Here is a 26,022-nt window from a genome sequence, read left to right on the forward strand (position 1 = left end):
ATGGATGAAAGATCTAAATGTGAGACAAGATTCCATCAAAATCCTAGAGGAGAACACAGGCAACACCCTTTTTGAACTCAGCCACAGTAACTTCTTGCAAGATACATCCACGAAGGCAAAAGAAACAAAAGCAAAAATGAACTATTGGGACTTCATCAAGATAAGAAGCTTTTGCACAGCAAAGGATACAGTCAACAACACTAAAAGACAACCTACAGAATGGGAGAAGATATTTGCAAATGGCATATCAGATAAAGGGCTAGTTTCCAAGATCTATAAAGAACTTATTAAACTCAACACCAAAGAAACAAACAATCCAATCATGAAATGGGCAAAAGACATGAACAGAAATCTCACAGAGGAAGACATAGACATGGCCAACATGCACATGAGAAAATGCTCTGCATCACTTGCCATCAGGGAAATACCAATCAAAACCACAATGAGATACCACCTCACACCAGTGAGAATGGGGAACATTAACAAGGCAGGAAACCACAAATGTTGGAGAGGATGCGGAGAAAAGGGAACCCTCTTACACTGTTGGTGGGAATGTGAACTGGTGCAGCCACTCTGGAAAACTGTGTGGAGGTTCCTCAAAGAGTTAAAAATAGACCTGCCCTACGACCCAGCAATTGCACTGTTGGGGATTTACCCCAAAGATACAGATGCAATGAAACGCAGGGACACCTGCACCCCGATGTTTCTAGCAGCAATGTCCACAATAGTCAAACTGTGGACAGAGCCTCGGTGTCCAACAAAAGATGAATGGATAAAGAAGATGTGGTCTATGTATACAATGGAATATTCCTCAGCCATTAGAAACGACAAATACCCACCATTTGCTTCAACGTGGATGGAACTGGAGGGTATTATGCTGAGTGAAGTCAGTCAGTCGGAGAAGGACAAACATTATATGTTCTCATTCATTTGGGGAATATAAATAATAGTGAAAGGGAAAATAAGGGAAGGGAGAAGAAATGTGTGGGAAATATCAGAAAGGGAGACAGAACGTAAAGACTGCTAACTCTGGGAAACGAAGTAGGGGTGGTGGAAGGGGAGGAGGGCGGGGGGTGGGAGTGAATGGGTGACGGGCACTGGGCGTTATTCTGTATGTTGGTAAATTGAACACCAATAAAAAATAAATTAAAAAATAAAATAAAATAAAATAAAATAAAATAAAATGTCAAAAAAATATACCTGTTTTAATATCTATTCTCAGTCAAAAGAAGGAATTACATCAAAAAGGCCTAACTTCTCATTAAAAAAAAAATTAAAAAAAAAAAAAGCCTATAGCTTAATTGTCACAATTTAAGGATTCAGGGACCAGATTTTTTTCCCTCCATGTTCTTCTGCAGGGGACATGTATCTTCATAAGGTCAAGAAGAGAGAGCCAAATTATGAAAATGATTACAATTATAATCCAACACCATTTATTGAGCAGGACTATATGCCACTTAACACTTTACATACCTGGCTTTGTAGTCATTACATCATCTTTGTGAGGTAGGGATATCCCCCAAATAGGGGTTACTTGCTAAGCTCCAAGAAAGCAGCAGTGATTTCTCTCTTGTTCACTGAGAAACAAAGTCATCACAGGGAGGAAGAATAACCTAAGGTCATACAGCTACTAAGTGACCAAATGGGATGGCACTAAACCCTTGTCAAGGGACACTTAAATCCCTGCTCTCATCCTAGATGCTTATCTGTTCACGACAACCGATGCACATTGATTGAACTTTGTGTTCCATCGTGGGGGATAGTGACAGAAATGTAGCCTGAAGTGTAGTAGAAATAGTTCAAATGAAATGTTAAGAAATTTTCAAGTTTCTTCATGCTCATATTCTTCAAATGGTTATATCATAGTCAAAGTAATCGTATCAAAGTCAAAGGTAATTTTTTACTTTTTTCTTATTGGCCTTGGTGTTTAATGCTAGCCAAAGAGGTATCAAGGCAGGTAGCTTGACTTCAAAGGAATGAGGCTTACTATAAACTTGTTGACAACATTTCTTGAAGTAATTTTAGGAGTCCTTCTAAGAAATGACTTCCAACATTGGTCCCTGCTTTTAAATTTTTTTAATTTCTTGCCCTTGAACTTCTATAGGCTACTCCAACTACCTATATAACCAATGTATTTTTCCACCCAAAAGCCTAAAGCATATATTTAGATTTATCTCACAAAATGAAGTGACTTATAATCATATGAAAACATAAAAATTTTCTAAAACTTCATATAAGCTCAGAAGATCCTTCAAATGTCCATTAAACATTAATGATCATCATTTGCACATTAGCATAAAAATAAAGACTTCCACCGACTACTCTGAAAGGCACATGGTCCAAAGCTCCCATTTTAGTGAATTACACACTGAGGTAAATACACATTTTTCTTTTAAATTGTATTACTTTTAGATTACTTTGCAATATGCCACATATTATTCTGGAATGATGAGTAAAAGGCAATTGAAACCAAAAGATCAATGGCTGCTTTGCCATATCTGCCTCCCAATTTTGAGAGAGAGGAAAACTTGAAAAGAAAAAAAAATAAGTTTCCATCTTCAAAGCCTGGCTTTAAAATGTCCAGGAAGTCAAAATTAACTAAAATACAATCTTCAAATAAACACTTGACACTTAAGGTGTCAGGAACTAAGGAAATAAGGGAATAATGTAATTGTCCCTGTCCTCAAATAGTCGCAAATCCAGGGAAAAATTAGATGCAGATGAAAGCAAAAGAGCTTTCAAAGCCCAGATGAGAAATCAGTGTCACTTCCCATTGGAAGTGTTTTCCTGATTAAAAGGTTGAAATGACTGTTCATCTCTATATACTCAGAGAAGCCTGTGCATTTATCTCAAAACAATGTACTCTGTGAACTCTTGGGGACACTTCCTTAATTATAATGTGAACCCCAAGGGCAGGGCTTAATAATATTTTGACTGCTAAGAGTGGCTTCTGGGAATCTGACATTTAGGTAAGATAGAGAAAATGCACCATCAGTGCTTATTGTGTGACAAACAAGGAAACGACTTCTGACACCAAAACTTCCCCTTACTGAATTAAGTGCCACTTTCTACTCTGTAGCTCCAAAAATATATGTAAGCACACACACCTCACACAAATAATCAGGTAAATCATACCAGAGTACAGCAAGGAACTCAGAGAAAAGCAATGTTTAACACGCCTCTAGTGACTAGTGAAGTTCTTATTTTCAAAACTGACAGGGCTAGCGATATTATAGTGCATGTAATGTTAGGTCTAATAAATTCAACGTATGCAGCCCTACAGGTAATAATTTGAAAGACAACAAAATCTCAACAAAAATCTGTCCCTTTGGTTTTACCCTCTGAAGGATCTTTTTATAAAATAAATGCTAGCTGGTCAAGGGAAGCAAATTCTGTCATTCTCTCATGAATGAACTCATGTCAACTGCTAAGCAGATGAGCCACCAAGTAAGATTCTCAAGCAATGAATATAGATCAGGTGACTTTTGAATATCAAGACCCTGACGAGGGGGCACCTGGGTGGCTCAGTATCTGAGCCTCTGCCTTTGGCTCAGGTCGTGATCCCAGGGTCCTGGGATTGAGTCCCACATTGGGGTCCCTACAGGAAGCCTGCTTCTCCCTCTGCCTCTGTCTCTGCCTCTCTCTCTCTCATGAAAGAGAGATGAGAAAAGCCCACAATATCAAGTCTCACCCAGCAAGCCAAGACACAATCAGGCCCCATGGCTTTGGGGATGTAAGGGGATGAAGAGCTGAGGGATGGAGAGTTGACATTCAGAAACTTATTTATCTATCCAAGAAGTTATTTAAGAACTAGAAATGAAGAGAAACTACAATACTACATAAAACTTCAGTTATTTATAGCTTGTCCCAGCATCAAACCTGCCTCCTATTCTACAACATTTCTTTGCAACTAAGCAGACTCTTTGATAATCTAACCTTGCAATTAAAGAACATTTAAAAACATGTCCATACATTTTTGCTACAGAGCCTTGGCAACCCAAAAGAATTAATGCCCCCTTTCAGTAACTACCTAACAACAGAGAATAACTGAAAAGGATAGAGAATGTGTGCAGTACAAACTTCCTTTCTGTTTCATTCCCTTCTAACTGCTTGGTAGGAAGAGAACATTTCAAAATGGTAACATGAATTGACAGGTGGAAGTCACTATAATCAAGTTACTGATCCAAGTTTGGAAGTCATTATTAAAAAAACAAACAAACAGATTACGATGTTGAGAAACTCATTTGAAAGGCATGGGAAAAAAAAAGAAAAAGCAGGTTTAAGTCAGAAAATGATGAAAATTACTTCAGAGTAGGTATATTTTTACTCACATGAATTAAAATCTTAAATAAATACTCATATACACATTCATATCCCGAGCTCAATTTGGCAGACTGTTAAAGAGTGCCATCTGGGAACCAGATTCCTGAGAAATGACTTTACAGTATTGCTGCAAAATCAAGCATCCTTTTGAAGCTGCAGAGAACAGTTAAATCCTTAAAATATCATTTTGAGCCTCTTTTATTTTTCATGAGGGAAATAAGTTAACACTAATTTTGTTCCCAACTACTGTTCCTTCGCAACTAGTATGTGTAAAAAAAAATTAATTTCTGTACCCTCCATTTGATAGACATCTTTTCAAAACTGAAACATTTAAAGTTACACTTTATATCTAAAATATTAATACCCTAAATGGAAGAACAAGTCTGTACTAGAAAATTATTTTTCTCTGCATGCCTGAAATATTGTGTTCAAAAGCATGGCCATCCTGTAATTGTATTATGAACAGAATGCATCTAAGGAAGCACTAAAAACTGGATTGAAATGATAAGGGGGTAGAAAGAAGAAACACATTTACAATCTGTTCAAATTTTCAGCTTAAAATTTCAATAAATAATTCATGAGAGCAATGGCTTAAATACTTGACTTTGTTTCTGAGTCAAATTGCTAAAAATATAAAATTAAAGCCATTAATATTCACTTTACCCTTCTGCCAACTTTGATTCCTCTAATCCAGGACAACCTCTGGACTACTCTGTTGAGCTGCTTTCTACAACAAGCAATTGCTCTGTGCTGTTTAATGACCAGATGCCACCCCAAAGACCACGACATTAGCTATAGGAGTGCTCCAGTGTGCTGGGCATGATGTTGTGGTCACTGTGCTGGCTCTGCTACAGGCCTTTCAAGGTGTGCAAAGACAGCTCCATAGGCGTCACACCACCTCTTCTCTGTGGATGTTTCTGAGTTCAGTATGAATATTTAGGAAATGGTTAATCAGGATCCCTGGGTGGTGCAGCGGTTTAGCGCCTGCCTTTGGCCCAGGGCGCGATCCTGGAGACCCGGGATCGAATCCCACCCACATCGGGCTCCCGGTGCATGGAGCCTGCTTCTCCCTCTGCCTGTGTCTCTGCCTCTCTCTCTTTCTCTCTCTCTCTCTCTCTCTCTGTGACTATCATAAATAAATAAATAAATAAAAAATTTTTTAAAAGGAAATGGTTAATCACAATGATGCCATTATTCATTGATATAGAAGCTAAATTTTATGGCCTCAATAAACATCTCAACTAGGGTAAATTCAACCTCAATCTGCCATTCATGAAGGTCAACTCACAAACGTGCTTTTCCTTTGGGGGAAAAAATAAGTGTCAAGATGGATCCTATTTATTAAAGTCAGGAATGTTAAAATTAAAAGTATCAACTGATATTTGAATCTACGCAGTCCCAAAATAAATGAATAATTCAAACACACTTGGAAAAGTTCAAACTACTTCCTGTAGGAAGTAAAGTAATTGTTAGAAAATTTAGATCACGTATTAATACATGTAACTGTAGAAATATAAAGAGTATTCTAGTTCTACTCGACCAGTGGAAATTTTTTATTGGAAGTTAAAGTGCAAATCTGTAATTGCTCGAAATTAGGTTTTTGTAGTTAAGGCCTGGATTGTTAAAATTATTGAATAGCAACAGCTGTCTTAATTGGTTGCGTCTGCTCCTGCCACTCGTGCCTACCACACAGGGTTCCCAGGCTCCATGTGCCATCCATGTTTTTGTTTTTGATTTTGTTTTTAATCACTGCTGCCCTCTAACAAAAAATACCTCACTTTTGCCAGCATGGAGGTTTATCAACCCCCCTCTCCTATTTGCTTACAGTGTGCCATGCAAACATGCATGTTAGACCACACTTGCAACAGGTCTGTGAACTAGCAGTGAGCTCTGGAGAGCAATTCAAATAACTACTTTGCCCCATTTTTGCTAGGCTTAGTGTATGCAGATGAGCGAAATAATGTCAATGTACTGACACATTACTGCACTCTCAAATTAGAATGAGCTTTCCCTTTTAAATGGGCAAACATACCAATGCAGAAATGCATACATTATTTTATTAATATAAGTAAAATTTACATTTTTAGCAGAACCTAAAGTCAGTTGGTAACCTTCATTTCCGCATGATGAGCTTGCTGGCAGAGCGGAAATAAAGAATTTTAAGTCAGGGTTTCTCAACCTCAGCGCTACTCATATGTGGGGTTGGAATATTCTTTGTTATGGGGACTATCCTGTTCATGAAAGGGTGTTTAGCAGCATTCCCGACCCACTAGATGCCAGCAGCACTCCCAGCCCAACTACATGGACAGAACTATCTCTAGACCTTGCCAAACGTCCATCAGGGGAACGAAACTGCTCCCAGTTGAAAACCACTGGTCTAACTAACCAACACCAAGTCCTCTAATCTACAATAATGATAGGACGAGATGTGACCTACAGAAGTCTCTGCATTACTAAGAAAACTAAAAGCTAAGAAATACATGCGTATTGAGTAACCAATAATTTGCTTTCCTGTAAACCTGCTTCCCTTTATACAAATGCAATCTCAGGCCAGGAGAGCTGTGGCCAACATTTTTAAAGAAGCCATTCGTCAGCCTCCTCGGGTCTCGTAAGCGGGAGGCTCCCAGGCCCCCGTTGCAGCAGCCCCTGGCTGGCTGCGGGCGCTCTCTGGTCCAACAGGACAGAGTCATCAGGGGAAGTGCTCCGAAGCCGAGTCAAGGCTCTCGGGCGTTCCTGCTGGTACTACCTAGGCACACCTTTACGGACTTGTGCTTTTCCCTGAAACAAGTTGTTCTGCATACTTCCTGCTACAGATCTCACTACGTGACCTCCCAGTTTCAGTTTGCCAGTGATTTAATTTCACTCGGGGCTGAGCCCAGGTACAGAGTTTTTTTCCTAAACACCTTAGACCTAACATCTCATGAAGCCAGCTCCAGGCAAGTTTTGCTGAGAGCATTCTTGGAATTAGAAGCCAAAGGAACATGTTTTGCCTCATGGGTAGTCTACTCAAACATCTGCTACAGAGTTTCAAAACAGTACAGCGGGGGTGGGGGGGGGTGGAGGGGAAACTTTTCCTTAAGTTGTCGCTGTTCATTAAGAATAAAGCATTTTCTAAGTGAAAACTTTATTTGCCCATCAGATAAGTCTTGAGAGAAGGCTGATTAGGAAAAATAAAACAAATACATCTGTGCAGTTATTTTTCATGGATATCAAGCATGACCTCACAATACTGCAGAAGTAAACATGCCATTTTGGTGATGAAACTGAGGAACAAACTATCTTCCAATTAATGAGAAATGCAGACAGACCCATCCTTGCTATGCACTTATCAAGGCTGTATAGTTTAGAAATGCTAATTCAACAGAACTGGAAGCATGTAAGTTCAAAATGGCTTGTTCATTTAAAAATATATATTGTTAGGCTTAGAAAAGATGAATTGTATCTGGGCTTTTAGGTTTCACTACTAAAGGACCATGTGTACTATGACACATACAGGGTTATTTTCCTTAGGAAAAATAATTGACCATTTTTAAGGTTTTACCATCAATTCTTAAATAGCTTTTAAAGCTATTACAACAGAGATATCAGCCATAAAAACCAAATCTTTGTCTAAAATGATAGGAACTAATTTTTTCCATTTCTATTATTTCCACAGCTAGGATACTGTATTTATTCTCTCCTTTCGAAAAATGTTAATTAGCTTTAAGAGCCAGGAGGAAGAGGTAGTCATTATTACAAAATCAAATCATTTTCCTGTCACGATTATCTGGTAACACGACTTTATCCTGATCTACTGAAAAGCTAATTAGATTTTAATAGATTTATAGGGGGGGGAAACAATCTCACGGGAGCTTAAAACCAGATTTTCTGAAACCATATACTCCTACATGACACCATTTTCCATCTAAAACACAACAGAAACACCTGCGCACATTTTCACCCCCCACTTTCATTTTCTCATTCATACTATTAAAATAGCGAAAAACAGTTCATCTTTAGAAATTATCCACAATTGACAAGGTCATTAGCATTCCATGTTGGTGCCAGGCATTGATGCCTTCCAAATTACAAAAGAAAGTCCCTTTAACTACTGTCCCAGCCTCATTTTTGTTAGCATGTCTTAATTCCAAATACATAAAGACCATGTGAAAATAATTCTTTTTACTCTACAAACTATAATATAACCTCTCAATTCACTTTATGAGTATAATGTGCATCCTCACCATTAGCAACCAAACATTAGCATGTTGGACAAGCATTAAAATATAAACTACTATTTTAGTTAGTGTAGAGATTTAAAGTAACAACATGCCATGGTCTCAATTACAGACAGCTTCCCATTCACAGTCCCTAAGCAATTTTTAAAATAATCAGTTTTGGATTCAGAACAGAGGACAACAGAGAAACGATTTTTCAGGAATCATAAAATCTCAGAAATTCTTTGCACTTCAGCCACAAGCCCGAAGCTTAAAAAATATATAACAAACAGTGAAACTTACCTGACAGTGACTCGGTTGGATAAATCCTGTAGATCCCCAGGATGGAAAAGCTGGGCTTCTTTCAATCCAATCTGTTCACAAGCTTTCAAAAAAACGTTTATATTATCCTGTGAAAAGAAGTGGAAAGTGATTCCATAGCCGAGCTCTCTCTCAAACAAAGGGTACAAATTTTTATGATAGAACTTCTGGCTTCAAAGTCCAATCACAGCCAGCAAAAAAGGAGGCAGCGAGACCAGTGCATACATTTTTTTTAATTACATGGGCATGTATAGCCTTTCGGTTTTGCAGAGCACAAACGGTAGCGCTAGCTTATGCCTGGGCATACGCTGTTCTGTGATCTTTGTGACCGGCACGTTAAACATTACCTGTTACAGGACAAGTGCCTAGCCACTGAGCAGTAATCTACACTTTGATGTCAGCTCTGCTCTGCAAACAAACGCCCTCTTCCCAGCTTTGCACGACAAGCCTCACCTCTCCTCTTTAAAAATAACTCCGGCTACTGACATTCACCCACCCAGAAACTGTTGGCAGGGAAGAAACAGGAGGAGGAACATTCTGTTTCTGTGATTACAAATTACAGAACGACTGTGGAATACCACACCTGGAATCTGGGTTCGGTTGCTGAGCTGGCTCTTGATAGACAGGGAAACCATAATATAGGACCCAGGAGAAGCCTAACGTTCATTGGCTAAATCACATAGTTTAGGTGTGGTACATTATTCACGCCCTGCACCTGCCTCAGAAACCGCCTTCAAAAAATGAAACTCTACGTTGTCCTCATAGCTTATTTCAAAAACCAAAATCCTCCTCTCACAAACCAGTGCTTTTCATTCCTGTAAACTACTGCCCAAACACTGGCTGCTACAGACACACATTTGGTGAGCAGATTCAGCTTGAGCTTCCCTCTTCTCCTGTACCAAGTTGAGTGGGTGAAGATCATATGGGGACTCCTTACCTTCTCTGTTAGGACTCTCAGGGAAGAGATGACCTGCTACGATGCCAACACACGTGCAGCCACTTACACACGTTGGCACCACCACATCTGTAGTGAGAGAGGGCCTCCCTGAACTCTCACCTCCCTAATGGCTGGCAGTGAGGAATCAAAAGACAACCTGCCACTTGGAGAAAGATGATTACTCTTTTCTCATATTGAGAAGCTAATCCCCACAAGAAAAGCCAAGGTAGCCCAACAGAGTAGGAGTGAATGACAGAGAAGCAAGGATGAAGAGGGTAAATTCAACAGCATGGACTCTTGGGAGAGTGAGAGGGTTTAGGGAAAGAGTAATAAGCAAATGTATGGCAAGAGAAAACCAATACTGACTACTAGGGACTCATGGACATTCAAAACAAAATATTCAGAGATGGGAAGTTATTCTAGTATACTTTCAGTAAAAGGCAGTATGAACTACCTAGCTGAAAGTTGATCCATGACCCTTTTAATTTTTTCTTCTAAAATTTATTTAAATTCAAGTTAATTAACATATAGTATAGTACTGGTTTCAGAAGTTGAATTTAGTGAGTCATCACTTATATACAGCACCTAGTGCTAATCCCAACAAGCACCCTCCTTAATGCCCATCACCAATTTAGCCCATGCCCTCACCCACCTCCCCTCCACCAACCCTCAGTTTGTTTTCTATAGTTAAGAATCTTATGGTTTGTCTCCCTCTCTTTTTTTATTTTATTTTTCTTTCCCTTCCCATATGTTCTCAAATTCCACATGAGTGAAATCATATGGTATTTGTGTTTCTCTGACTTATCTGACATATACTCTAGTTCTACCCATGTCATTGCAAATGGCAAGGTTTCATTCTTTTCATGGCTGAGTAATATTCCATTGTATATATATACCACATCTTCTTTATCCATTCATCAGTTGATGAACATTGGGGCTCTTTCCATAATTTGGCTATTGTGGAATCCAAAATTATTTTAATGAAAGATTAAAAGAAGTCAAAACTTTTTATAAGTCAAAAGTTGAACAACTCAGTGAAAGGTGTTCAATCTGACTTAGTGGGGAAAAAAAGGGGGAATAACATATTGGCAAAATTCCAGCAGCAAAAGTGATCATTTTGTTAAGCTCACATATTTTTGAAAACCTATACTATCTCAGAACTCAATGATTTAAATTAAAGGTTCTAAAACTGGCCTTCAGAGAAGCAGACAAGAACAAATGGCTTGGTGCCCTAGCACCCCAAATCCTACAGGAAGAAAAGCACATTTCTGAAGAGGAAGAATAAACCATTAGAAGTCTTCCCACCAAAAAGAAAAAGGAAGGAAGGAAGGGAGGAAGGGAGGGAGGGAGGGAGTGAGGGAGGGAGGGAGGGAGGGAGGGAGGGATTAAGTCTGTCTCCCCACAACATCAATTTGGTTCTGAATGTTTAAAATATTATAAAATAGGGTTGGGTGGCTCAGGGCGTGATCCTGGAGTTCCAGGATCCTGGAGTTCCAGGATCGAGTCCCACATCGGGCTCCCTACACAGAGCCTGCTTCTCCCTCTGCCTGTGTCTCTGCCTCTCTCTGTGTCTCTCATGAATAAATAAATAAAATCTTTTTAAAAATTTAAAAATTAAACATTATGACAAAGTTAAACTGAAAGTAAACCTATTGAATTGACAGCCAAAATAATTATTCATGTGTTTTCTAAAACCATAACAGCACTTATCCAGTTGATAAATATGTACCTATTGATAAAATAAAGCCAAATATGCCTCAAAACCTCAAATAGGTGGTTATTTCAAATCTAAAGTGATTATAGTTCAAAAGAGACAATTTTAAAAAAAGATTATGATGAAATTCTAGTTTTAAATAAAGCCTTTAAAAAGCAGAGTTTCTTTTAGAGTTCAATGATGCTCAAACTTAAAACAGACAAACTTCACAAACAAGGCCCCACACAGCCTATGCAGCAGAAACAAGTTGTATTAAGATCAGAACTGCAACCTAAATCCTGCTTATTGGACTCCAGCCCACTGGTAATTTCTTTTTTGCAATTTCAAAAGACCTAGGCAGAAAGTTGCCTAAGGGGAGATACAAGACTATAAAATAAAATTTTAATGTCTGTTGGAACACCAAGAAGCCACACCCACTCAACATATTAAAAGAGAAGCAGTTAGTCTTCATTAATGGGATCAATTTCACTTGCTACTAGCAAAGATAAAGTTAAAACATAGGACAAATACGAAACATCTTCTGATTAGACTGTTAGCCAGGACTCCAAGTTAGCTCTGCCACTCATCAGTTGTGTGGCTTTGAAAAAATTAATTAGCCTTTCTGGCCCCATTTTCCTCCTCTGTGAAATGAGTAGTTTCTGGATCTGTACCCCATATTCCCTAGGGCACACACCTCTGTGCAAGAGGAGGGAAGCCCAGAACTCCCTAACCCAACCCTTAATACTTAAGTAAGCCTCTACAATTCCTGTACCCCGAGGACCAAAAGTGGCTTCACAACAACAAAACAAAATGAGGATCCCAGATCTGCAATAGCTCCTTCCAGTGTTATTTATCTAGGACATGAATAAAAGCAGACACTATATAAACAGACAAGGCAGGATGGCTTAAGATTTTCATATTCTCCCCCAAGCCCTCTACACTCCTTAGCCTAGAATCAATTACAAGGGTAATCATAAGAGGTGTAAGGGGCAAGGGTAAATTAAAGAGAGATTAGTGAACCAGGAAGAGTATTTCCTAACAACTGAGGAAAGATGAGGTATCCACAAAAATTTACCAACATCCCCAGGTTTATATTAGTCTACTGTGGCACCTCTATTGATTATCTACCACTACATAGCTAGTTATCCCAAAATTTAGCAGCTTAAAACAATAGACATGTATGATTTCACAGTTTTTGACGGTTAGGAATTCAGGAGTAACCCACGTTGGATGGTTCTGACTTAGAGGTCTCTGAGCAGGTTGTAGATGTCAGGCCAGACGGTAATCACCTGTAGATCCTCCTGGGGCTTGAAGGAGCAAGCCCTCTCCAAGGTGGCACACTCATAGCTGGCATGTTGGGGCTGGTTATTGGCAGGAAGCCTCAGTTCTTTACCAAATAGACATCTCCATTAGGCTGCCTGACAGAGTGAACATTCCAAATGCAAGCATGATGGCAGCTGTAGTATCTCACGGCCTAAGTTTCAAGTCATCATTATTTCCTCAGTATCCTGCTGGTGACATAGGTCAGCCCTATTCAATATAAGGAGGACTGCACAAGAACATAAATAGGAAGTGGGATCACTGGGGACCACGCACCACAGTTCACTCTTTAGACCCAGTGATTCACGTCACTCCCTCATGGAATATACACTAACCCTTTCCCCCAAAGTCCTGGAAATGCTCGCCCCTTTGCCAGATGAGCTCAAAGTTTAGAATCTCACCTAAACCAGATCCAAGGGACATCTGGGTGGTTTAGTGATTCAGTGTCTGCCTTTGGCTTAGGGCGTGATCCCAGGGTCCTGGGATCAAGTATCACATCAGGCTCCCTACAGGGAGCCTGCTTCCCCCATGTCTCTGCCTCTCTCTGTGTGTCTCTCATGAATAAACAAATACATTTTTTTAAATAAAATTTTAAAAAATCAGATCCAAGTTTATATAAAGATCCCCATGTGTAGATCCTTAAGGATAGCCCTCAGACATAGTTCCTTTCAACCTAAATGTCCGTGAACTAAAGTGACAAGTTACCTATACCCTACACCCCTAACATACAGGGGTGCAGGGTAGCCTCTAGACATATTCTAGTTCAAAGTGTGGAGAAATTAAGGTACACAGGTATCACCAAGCCACAGAAACTCTGTAAGGCATAGAATGATAGATCTTTCATTAGGATTCAAGGCCAGCAAACACCTCATGGGTTTTTCCTTCATCCTCTGGACTCTTGATTCTACCTTAAAATCATCTTTTACTTCCTTGAAAAGTAGCTTGTGTTTGTAGGTATGTAGCTTTTTCAGTCTGCTTCCTGCCTATAAAAGTTTGGGGAACTAAAGGTCTTTTAATTTTGTAATCCTCTATCCTTTTCAGTCTACTATTACAGTGCTTCAGCAAATACACTTCTCTCAGTACTATAAGTCTTTTATGAATTTTATTGAACTTACTCTCATTAGATAAAAGCCACACCCACAAATCCCTTCAAGAGAAGCCCTTAGCCATCTTGGTATGCCGAGATGACAGACGGACATCACCTTTATGCTTCTTAGAAGCCCTACTGCTTGACAAGACAGACTTCCAAGGTACTACTTGGATCTTTCCAAGATCTTAGAGGATTTTACAGCCACACCCTCAGCTTCACTTTCAGACCTTGTTTTCCTACCAGGGCATTGAATTTGATCTTTCCCTGAAAGCCATTTCTCAATTCTAGCATCATTTGCTGACTAAAAAGGCAGACAATTTTGAAAATCAGCAATTCCTGTGCCCCTCTTGTTTATCAGGGTATCCTTTTCTGTCTCATATTTTACTATCACCAGCAAGAGGAAGCCAGGCAGCACTTTGGCACACCATCTGGAAGTCTCAGCTAGAACATCTAATTAGATACAATGTTGAGGTACAAGGTAGTATCAGGAGGTAATCATTGGGACCACTGTAGAAGTTGGCTACAACACTTAGAATGCAAAATAGTTATCAATTTGGAGAAGATAAACTGTTTTTAGAAATGTTGAGTTTCAGACATCCACATCAAGATGTTCAACTAATGGTAAATTGGGTTTGGAGCGCATGAGAAGTATTTGAACTTAAATATTGGTTTGGGGAAATCAAGCACACATTGGTAGTAACTGAAATGAAGGATGTGGATGAGCCCTCTTAGGAAAAGCAAAACAAAAGAAGGATTCACAATCAGACACCAATATTTAACAGATAGCTTAAAAACAAAAGAAAAAACACCTAGCAACCAGAGAAATCAGAGGAAAAGCAAAACTGCAAAATGTTATGGAAAACAAGGGAAAAGAAGACAGAAGAGTGGCATGCTACAAAAAACTTCATCAAAGATGAAAACTGTTCAAAGAATTTGACAATCAAACAGAATCTTTAGCGAGTATAAACTCCAGGGTGTTAAGGAGTAAGTAAGTGACAAAGATCGGCCATTTACTACAGTGTAAATACTACCCCAAATGCTGAAGCTTTCTTCTCATTGCCCCCTATTTTATATCCTACTAGAGATTCCCTTCACTCCTTCCAAAGCTGCCATCTCTGGCCCCTCCAATGTTAGGATGCTCTGATTCTGAAAGGACATGTGATGGAGAGAGCAGTTCCCACTCTCATTCTCTGTCCCCAAATGTAGGACCATGTTTCTACTTCCTCCCAACACTTTCTGGTTGTAAACAAAAACACAATTATTCATTTCTATGGGGTCTTAACTTCTGTCTCCATGATACAGCCTAAAGAGAGTCATAAGAAGGATTGAGGCCAACATGAATATTCTAACACTAGACCCAGAGGTAATATGGGTCTTTTGCAACATGAACCCTTTCAGAGCTTTTCATCCCACTTTCCTCCCAAAAGCACTTACCCAATAACATAGTCTCATGTCACTTCAGCAGATTGCTAGTCTCTTATCAGGGATGGAAGCAGTTGAGGAAAGTATCAGGGGCCCAGAGTTGAATTAATATATTTTAGCAAACTCCAATCAGTTGATATTAGGGCCCTCCCATTTTGTTATCTCTTTCTCCTCATCCCATACCTCCATTTCTCCCATTGCACTTTACTAAAAGGTGCTAAGAATATACCCCCAAAGAACTGAAGAGTTTCCCAAACAAGGACACGTACAGGCACATCATAGTGGCACTATTCACAAGAGTCAAAAGATAGAAACACACAAAACATGTACATTAATAGAAATGGATAAAACAAATTGGAATATATTCATATAATGACATATTATTCACCCACTAAACAAATGAAGTACTGATACTTTCTACAGCACGGATGGAGAATGGACTTCCAAAACACTATGCTAAGTAAAAGCTAAACACACAAATGTTACATACTCCATTTATATGAAATATCCAGAATAGATAAATCCTTAAAGACAGAATGCAGATTTGTGGCTGAGAGAAGTCTGGGGAGGAAGAGGATGAAATAGGAGACAACCTAATAGGTAAGCGGTTTAACTTGGGAGTGATGGAAATGTTTGGTGCCTGCACAACACTGTGAATATACTACATGCCACTGAATTGTTCACCGTAAATGGCTAATTTTGTTATATGAATTCACCTCCATAAATTATTTTTTGAAGGTGTCTTCTATAATGTGCTTAAAAATGTAAATGTCCTTTAAAGTGCTGATTCATTTATGTATTCATTTGCATAAATGGCATTGTGGTCTACATTTATGCATTTAACCATTCTGTTACACAAAAGTCTAAATCTTCACTAAAACTCTATGCTGGGGATCGATCCCTGGGTGGCTCAGCGGTTTAGCACCTGCCTTTGGCCCAGGGCACGGTCCTGGAGTCCCAGGATCGAGTCCCGCGTCGGGCTCCCTGCGTGGAGCCTGCTTCTCCCTCTGCCTGGGTCTCTGCCTGTGTCTCTGCTTCTCTCTCTAGCATGAATAAATAAATAAATCTTTAAAAAGAATTCTATGCTATTCCTCCCTAGGCTCTTATGCTGACCAAAGTCATTTTCATTTTTTACTTGGAGAAAATTTTTAAATGTTTCTTTTATGTATTTTTCTTAAATTTTTCTTTAATGATATAATTTCAAGACTTCCAACTTACAGAGGGAATACTTGTTATCAAGATACTTTAATGTCACAACAAATGAGGAATGTCTATTCAAAATAACAAACCAGTTAGACTCACTTCTGCAAAAATTTCCTGAGTGTAGAGGGCCAAGAGCATTCATCAATAAAAATGAGTTATTTAAATAAATACAAGGAGATTTATTACAGAAGCCCTAAATAAGATCAAAATCCTAACTAATTCTGAAAAAAGAGAGTAAAAACATGCTCAGAGCTGTAACTGTACCTTATAGGCAAACAAGGGCCATACAGTAACCACCTTAAACCAAAGCTGCCAGAATGACATCACCTGGAAGTGTTCCCATCAATGAACCAAATGTTCCTCATGTGCTCACTTTTGCCTATTACTCCCAGTAAGTTTCTATGCCTACTTTAAGCAAGATTTTTTGATTAAAAAAGAGGGCACATTATCCAATTCCTCTGAACTGAGCACATGATAATGCAGATCAATTTATCCAACAGCAAGAGATTTGGTGACCTCAATTCCTTTTCTATTTACAATTTAGCACCAAAGCCCCTCCCTGTCTCCTGTCCCTTAGAGTTAACAGTGACAAAAGTTAGAAAGTATAAGCCAACAATCAAGAGGTTGTAAGCACTGTTTGAGGCAGAGAAACCAAATTAAGTCTCTATGTTAGACTAAGAGTCTCTAATCAGCCACATCAGACTCTCCAGAGAGAGCACTCAATCACCACAAAGGTGATGCTCATGCACACAACTAGGCAACTGCTGGCCCAGCTTCTTGGTACTTGACATGGGGTCCACACACCATCAGCATCACTTGGGAGCCTGTAAGAAATGCAGACTCAAGCTCCACCCTAGACCCAACGCAATCAGAATCTACATTCTAAGAAAATCCTCCAGGTGGTTTGAGTCTTTGTAGACATAGTGTTCTGGAAAATAACAAAATAAGGAAAATATTTCTGACTAGGATTTACAGCAGTGTTTCTCCTTAGTATGAACACCAATCACCTAGGGATTATGGAGCTCACCATTAGGTCATCACCAAAAGTACTCAAATCCCATTCTTCTGATATATTGTGACCATTCAAAATTATTTTAAAGCAATTCCCTAGCATGGGAATGATTACAATACACCCAAATTATAATCATTTTAATTATATAGTTTCCATTAAGGAAGTAGTGTGGTTGCAATTTTGATCAGTGGCACTAGTTTTATTATTAGAGACTTCATCTTCTATTTTAAGGCTTAGTGAATAAATGTAAGCATGTGCTAATTACAATACACAGGTAAACAGATCCAACTTCAATAGTTACTTGTGATAAAAGTACACAGCATATATTTCTTCAGTTCTTCTCTGCAAAGAGCCTCAGTCACGTGCTGCTAGCAAAGGATTTGAGGACAAGGAGAGCAGTCAAGTTTTGTCACATGTGACAACAGGAGTAGGAACCAACTAGGAATGTTTAAAGGGAATTGCCAAGCGACATTGAGGGCCCAGAGGATTAAACATGATAAATCACCAAGTGGCTGGCAGGCTTTTCTCCAGCGTTGCTTGGCAGAGTAGGAGTAAAACCCATACCAAGAGGGTTGAGCAGAACAGAGCACTGGCGAGCTAGGGTGGTGGAAGGTCAAAGGCATGAGGGCTGTGCTCTAGTAAAAGGCTAGTTACTGAGATGCTTAATCAACTTGGGTTACAATGAACCACACAGAAGCAGTGACAGGCTTTGTCAAACCACAGCATGGACTAAGGTACAGTCTTCCGTGGTGTTCAAATTAAACTTCACATCAAAAATGAAGGAGTTCTAAAACTTACTCTTGAAAGAAAGGAGGAAAGGAACGAAGGAAAGGGGGAAGGGAGGGAAGAGGGAAGGGACACAAAATATTGAAATAGAGGCCTAAGAAGTTCTGAGACCAGACTGCTGGTGGCCAAAAGTGGGTAGACAAAAAGGGAATAAAAGAAAAAAAAGTTTTCTCATCAAATTACCCATGTCCTCCATTCTGAACGAAAACAAATACGTAATTGCTTAGTGAAACATGACATGATGATGCCAAAACACATTTCATGAAGCAGTAGAGCACATTTAATGAAGGAAAACAGCACAGTAAAGCTTTAGAGCTCGCTGGAAATTCACACTCCTTCCGTGCAACTGTTCCCACCCCCTTTCCGAGAGTCACTTTTACAGGTGATATGTCTTGATCGTCAGGCCTTGTCTGAGCCTTTCCAGCCCCAGGGACTCCTTCCTTTATGAGGCTGACTCACTTTTAGTCATTTCTATGTCAAAAAAGTCCAAAGACTCCCTCACTATAATTGTAAAACACTGATCCTAAATCTGCCTACTTAATGGGAACTAAATCTCATCTTTCTCTCACAAGAGCTGCTTAGCTTAGCTACTTAGCTCTCCACCTCACACATGCCACACGCCTACAAGCCACCCCCAACCTCACATCTCCTCTTCATATACCCCCGGTTTTCTCGGTTCTCCTGTCATCCCAACTGGCCCTCCTCTGAATCAGCTGATTTTCTCAAGCTGGCATCCATGGAGTTCTCACCCTCTGCCAGGCAGCATGCTGAGGCACTTTATACAAACTATCTCCAATTCACACTATAAAAGCTTATGAAGTCTTATTGTTCCTATTTTACACGTGAGTGAACTGAGGCCTAAGAGGTGCAGAAGTGACCCGAGGTTGTCCAGGAAGCAGTGGAGCTAGGACTCAAATGGAGCTGCTCCAGTTCCAGAGTCTGTGCTCTTCACCACTAGATTCGTTTTCACCACAAGTGAAACAAATCACCACTCGTCAGTGGCTGAAAACAAGACAAGTTTATTATCTTCCAGCTCTGGAGGTCGGAAGTCCCAAATCAGTCTCCCTGGGTTAAAATCAAGGTGTTGGCAGGGCTATGTTTCTTCTGGAGGCTCTAGAAGAAAATCCATTTCTTTCTTCTTTTCCATTTGCTAGAGGCCTCTTCCCTCCACCCTCAAAACCAGCAGCATCAACCTCAGTCTCTATCACACCATCCAATCCTCACTCTCTCTTCCACTTATGAGGACTCTCGGGATGATACTAGGCCCACCTGGATAATCCTGGAACTTCTCCCCATCTCAAAGTCAACTTTTTGGCACCTCAATTTTCCCTGGAACCCAATGTTCCCCCGCCTTACAACACATTGACTGGTTCCTGAATTAGAGCGTGAATATCGTTGGGTGCCATTCTGCCTGTGACAACCATCATACTTCCTTACAGATAGGTTCCTGTTTGCTAGGTCCTCTCTTCCCAAAATGAAACATCTGTAGCTAAGATAGGACTCCAGATGTGGTCAATTACAAGTCATCACTTGATGGGTCACTAACCAGGGTCCTCTTGCAAAAGGAGAGTAACAGTGATTTTGAAGATTTACTGAGGAAATAGATATGTAATTGGCAGTTTCTGGGATATAGCAAGTGGTCAGTAAATGGACCTTACTTCTCTTGTTATAGGACACAGGTACTTCGCATTGTGGCATCTCTATCATACTGTTGAGATGTGAGATAACAATAACCAGTTCACAATGACATCACAGTTTGCAAAAAGATGACCTGTGCATTTTAATGGGCCAGGAGGCTAGTGAAATTTGGAATAAGAATAAAGTGGATATAAAGAATCTGAAATGAAAATCATGTGATTTTTGTAAAGTTATAAAATGCCTAAGTTTGCAGATAATATAAAATGGCTGGACTCTTATGACTCTAGGCCATTTTAAATTGCAGATTTCTATATTCAGTACATTAACTATGCCTTATTTTTCCAACATCCACAAAGAGGACCAGATACATTTCCCATGTTTTTATTTCATCTTTTTTTTTTTTTTAAATGAAAATAGTTCAAGTACAAAGCCCCAAGGCAAACTGCAGAAACTTCTCTCCAGGTTTACATGGATTTACATTCAGCTCCTTAAAAGTGAGCATTTGTATTCAACTGCTTAAGATTTTACCTACAGATATTACCTGGTCTACTTTTCTTCATATTGGCTATACCAAGGCCACAACAGACACTTTGTAGGAATGAAGATGTGCCTAAAAGGGAAAGGCTGGTAAAATGACTGAATAAACTGTAAATGAATAAAATGGGTATCATGTTAGGAAAATGCCCAGAGAAGAAACAATGCAGAGACTCCCATACTGTCCATAAGAAACTCCATACAATGGTTACTTTGGGGGGAATGCAGGCCTATTGTTGCCATGCTCCTTGAGAAGCCAGAGATGAGGATTCTATATGAAATCTAAGTATGCGAATGTTGGCTCAGATTTTTTTTAAAAAAAAGCAAAAACAATGTAAGCCAAATAAAATCCATCATGAGCCATTTTATGACCTCTAGCTAGTCTCCTGGACTCTCCATGGGACCAGCTCAGTAATATGTTGCTTTAGAACTTCTGTGTGTCATGGACAAGGCTGGCTTCTAATGTGATTTTCTTTCTTATTAAATAATCACAAATCATGTTTTTCATGATGTTGTCAGGGAACAATATCTAAGATTGACACTGATCACTTTGACATTTGCAAATCTGCAATCTTATGTAAACTGACTCAATTTCCAATTTCTCCCTTGATTCTCCCCTTCCCTCCACCAACCCTCTGGCTCCTTAGTTTACTATCTCAATAAACTACTGATGGAAAAACCCTGGCTTCTCTGTCAACCTATTAGCAAGCGCTATATGGTCTTCCATCAAAACAAACTCTGACCCCTTCTAGCATTTCCAATATTGTCACCATCGCCTCTTGCCTGAACTACTGTATAGTCAAGAGTTCTCTAAACAACAGAACAAGATACATATCTATATAGAAAGAGATTTATTTTATAAATAAACCCTAACCCTAAAAGGAACTGGTTCATGTAATTATGGAAGCTAAAGAGTCCCATGATCTGCCCATTTACAAGCTGGACACCAAGGAGGGCTGATGGTATATTTCCAGTCCATGTCCAGAATCCTGAGAACCAGGAAAGGCAATAAAATGTTCCATTTTAAAGTAAATTCCAGTTTCAAAGCTGGCAAACTTGAGACCCAAGAAAAAGCCAATATTTTAGTTCAAGTCTGAAGGCAGGAAAATATCAATGTTATCAATGTTCTAGTTATGCAGTTAGGCAGGAGTCGTTTTTTCTGACTCACAGGAGGATTGATCTTTTTGCTTTAGTCAGCCCTTTGACTGATTATATGAGGCCCACCCACACTGGGGAAAACAATCTGATTTCCTCAAGCTACAGATTCAAATGTTAATCTCATCCAAAACACCCTCACAGACACATGCAGAATAATGTAATAATGTCCAACCAATCATCTGGACACTCCATGGCTTGTCAAGCTAACACAAAATTAGTCATTACAACTACCAAAACTATTCTTTATCAGGCCTTACTGCTTCTTGATTTCCTTCAGTCTATTGTTCACAAACCAACTTGGTGATTTTTTAATTTTACATATTACTGAGGCATAATTCACATATAAGTCATAAATGTAAATGTATAATTCAATGGTTTCTAGTATATTCAGATATGTGCATCCTTTACCACAGGCAACCAATAACCTCTAACAAATTAAATTGCCCCCAATAGCTTCTCATCATGCTAGGAGTAAAATGTGATCTATCCACCAAAGCCTATGAAGCCTCGTACAATCTTGCTGGCTTACTTCTATCCACCTTGCTTCGTTCCAGAGCCACAGTCCTTCTTGATCCAGCTTGATCCAGTCTTGATCCTCCCTCTTTTCCTTCTGTCTCAAAAAGTCCCAGATTTTCCCCCTCCCTCACTTCATGCAGGTCCCTGATCAAATGCCAACTCCAGGAATAAGATATCTCTGAGCACCTTTTTTGAAACACTTCTCCATATACTCAACTCAATCATTCTCTACCCATTCACTTTATTTTTTCACTGTAATTATTGGCAACTGACAAGATATATATTCTGCATGGCAACTATTAGTACCTTATGGGTATTACTGATCTATTGATTATACTCCATTAGGAGAGAAACTTTTTCTGCCTTACTTGTGGCTGTGTTCCAAGATCTTAGAATAGTACCTGGCACATAGTAGGTGTTCAATAAATACTTTTTTTTTTTTTCAATAAATACTTTTAGGAAGGGAAGGATAGTTGTGGGCATAAGGCTCATCAAATGACCAATGTATTCATACCAGTCTTCCACCTGGGTTCTATTTATTATTAATCTCATTTGAGTTGTTTCCAATTTCTACATAACAAAAGGTTCCTAAAGAGAGATGTTCCAAGCATTTTAGTATCTGAGTAAAACTATCATGTAGGATATAACCTACTCTGAATCAATTTTTCTTTGACTCTACATGTTAATCATGCTGTTAGTTTAGGAATTATAATTCATTAATGTTTTTTTAACAGATTGCCCTCAAGGCTGAAAGTTGGCATATGTTCATCTTAGATTTAAAAACAACTAGGTTTTGGAACTCTAGGGAAGTGCTCCTAAACTTGTGCCAATGCCATGACTAAGAAATTATGGCTCAAAATAAAACAGGAGTTTCCTGATTTACAGTCCCGCATCATTATGAGGGTACTGAAAATAACTTTAATGTTAATACTAAGTTTTTGAGTTTCCATTCCTGGTGATACTTATCTTTACTGGAAGTTGGAGAGAAGAGAAGACAAAGAGACTCTTGAGGGAATCACCTAAAATTTTTTTTTTAAGATTTTATTTATTTATTCATGAGAGACAGAGAGAGAGAGAGAGAGAGAGAGAGGGAGAGGCAGAGACACAGGCAGAGGGAGAAGCAGGCTCCCCAGAGGGAGCCCAATGCAGGATTCGATCCCAGGACCCCGGGATCATGTCCTGGGCCAAAGGAAGGCGCTCAACTGCTGAGCCACACAGACGTCCCTAAAATTTCTTTATAAATAACGCATTATCATTGACTTATTTATATGCCATTTATCTGGAAGTATTAAGACATTTGGATATTTACTATCTAATATTTGTTACCTTGAAAACAGCCAATGGACAATCCCCATTTAGTCTGTTTTCTCAACTTAATTATCAGATAACCCCAAAGTATTTCAAAATACTGAAGGTGACCCACAGAAATTCCAATACAATATATATTAGAAGAAAATTAAAGTACAACCACAGAAAATGTCATTTTCAATGCATAAAGTGGCCTTATTTCTAGCAAATAGACAGCTTTTATGCTACAATGTCTTACGTAAGTGTAATGCATTAAATAACGGCAATGCTACAGTACTCTCCTGTAACTTCATTAAGAAAAAAAAGCACATTTTTGTTATTGGTGTTCTGTTTATAAGGAAAATAAGATTAACAAACTAGAAAAATAAAAATAGGTTAAATTTTATTGTTTGAGGCATTTTTATACAACTTGTAATGGTGGTTTACCCTCCCTTTGAAATAAAAAGATCTCTTTAGTGTAGGTTTAATCATGAAACCACAATTGAGCAATTTTAATCAAGTTTATTGATATCATCTAACCTCCCCTGTCTCTACTAGGAAATGGAAGAAAAAAATCATTTAACTCAATAAAACACTAAGGTCTAATTCCACATCTATGAAATTGTTCCAATACAGTGACAGGGGAGAAATGAACAATAATTAAAGAACATGGTCATTTTTATAAAACATCTAGCCTTCATTAATTATTAACTGTGAGGAAAATGAGAACATGAAAACTAAATAAGAGTTAAGGCAGAAGCAGTGTTATGGGAGGGGACCTCAATGTTGTTTCCCATTCATTTGGAGATGGGGATCATTGCAGCCAGAATAAGCTCAGCGTGAACACTGCTCTTACTGGCTAAAAGATCAAAAAAGCATGACCTGTGAATGAATGAATGAAAAAGATTTTGCTTGGTGGAAGCCTCTCCCAAATGTGCTAGGTGGAGATCTCAAACAAATCCACAAAATCAGCAATAAAATCCAAGAACAGAAAATAGGCACTACTGATCTTAGCATTAAATGGTTATTTTAAACAAGCTCTAAAATATCATCTTCCCATCTCTTCCCATGGTGTCACTTTTTTCCAGGTTTTATATACGTCAACACTGAAATATATCCACACATGTATCTTACTTGCTTATTACCAACTAGATAGAGATTCTCTCTAAAACACATACTGTGTTTGACCCAGTACAGAGCAATCCTTGGTCACTACTCTTTTAAGCAAAGCATGTGTTAGTTGTTCATCCAAGCCACATTTTAATGTTCCCTAAGTAATTTCTTTTCAACCATACAAAATTTATTCCTGCCTCCTAACCAGAAAAGTGCCACCCTTGAATGAAAATAATAATTATATTCATTCTTCCTGTATTATTTCAACTTGGATAAGAAAGAAGAGGAAACAGAGTGGGCTTTTTCCCTGAAAACACTCCTGTCTTGAGGTCTCACATTTTGGCTTTATTTGTAAAAGAGATCACAAGCTCAATGTCCTACAAACTTCCCCTCTCCCAACCCCTTCGTTCTTCATGCCCTGAGAAAGAGTGGATATATATATAGTTACTGACTGAGAGTGGGTTTTAAAAAGTACATGATAAAACCTGGATGAGATTATTTAAAGTTTACAGCTGATTCCTCAGGTGGACTTTCTATTACTGGTGGAAAGGAACAACCAGATGTTTCAATAGTGACCTTGGCTCAGACTAGGTCATGCTACTTTGCTGACACTTAAGTGTACAGGAGAGTAAAGATGAATCAGAAATAATTTTACACAGGCACATGAACATTAACCACTAATATCCTTATGAAAAACGGCAGTAAGAATAGACCGATAGACCTGCGTTACTTCTTGAAGTAACCGTTATGAAGCCAAGAGAAACTGACACATGCAACAGCTTAAGCTAGCTGGCATCTTTGCCCATTTCCTGCATTCTACAGCATTTCTGAATGAGAAGACAACCTTTCCAGTGTCTACAGTCACACCTTACACATTCCTCTCTCAAAAATAATCTTAAAGAGTAACCCTTTAGAGGAAATATGCTCAAATTCAGCCCATATTTTTGAAGCAAGTGTGGATATACTGAAGAGGCGGGGGGGTGGGGAGGCAGCAAGGGAGAAGGAGAGCAAATCTTAAGAAGGCTCCATGCCCAACAAGGAGTCAATGCAGGGCTCCATCCCACAACCCTGAGGATCATGACCTGAGCCAAAATCAAGAGGCAGATGCTTAACTGACTGAGCCACCCAGATGCCCCAAGAAGATTTTTATACTAAGCCCACTGGTAGACACAAACTTTCAAACAAATTATTCAAACCAAATTTTCTAGAAACCATTGCTTTTCTGCGAAACTGCAATTGAAATGGCAGGCATAAGTAGATCATTCAAATCTATACTCAGCAGGCAAACTAGCCCATGTAAAGGGGTAGTGTCTACTTTCTTAACTCTTTAGCTCTGCGGCTCTTAGCCAGGGATGATTTTACCTCATAATGGTCATTGACAATGTCAGAAGACCTTTTTAGCTGTCATAATTTCAGGGTGGGGAACATAGTGGTACTAGCATCTAGTGAGTAGAGTACAGGGAAGCTCTAAAC

General features: G+C 39.0%; 1 protein-coding gene across 23 annotated transcripts in view; it reads right to left on the bottom strand.

Moving 5' to 3' along the window:
• Positions 1–26,022, bottom strand: part of LMO7 (LIM domain 7) — a 197,390-nt gene that overhangs the window by 84,415 nt on the left and 86,953 nt on the right. For 21 of the 23 annotated variants that reach the window (XM_077855337.1, XM_077855334.1, XM_077855336.1 and 18 more), the window contains exon 5: positions 8,823–8,929. In XM_077855337.1, coding sequence (XP_077711463.1) covers positions 8,823–8,929 — 107 coding nt within the window. Of the gene's footprint in view, positions 1–8,822; positions 8,930–9,065; positions 9,089–9,423; positions 9,523–26,022 lie in introns of those variants that run through there. The other 2 variants (XM_077855352.1, XM_077855351.1) reach the window with 2 other exon arrangements.

Source organism: Canis aureus, chromosome 17 (genome assembly GCF_053574225.1).
Source record: "Canis aureus isolate CA01 chromosome 17, VMU_Caureus_v.1.0, whole genome shotgun sequence".
In the NCBI taxonomy this organism is placed as follows: Eukaryota; Metazoa; Chordata; class Mammalia; order Carnivora; family Canidae; genus Canis; species Canis aureus.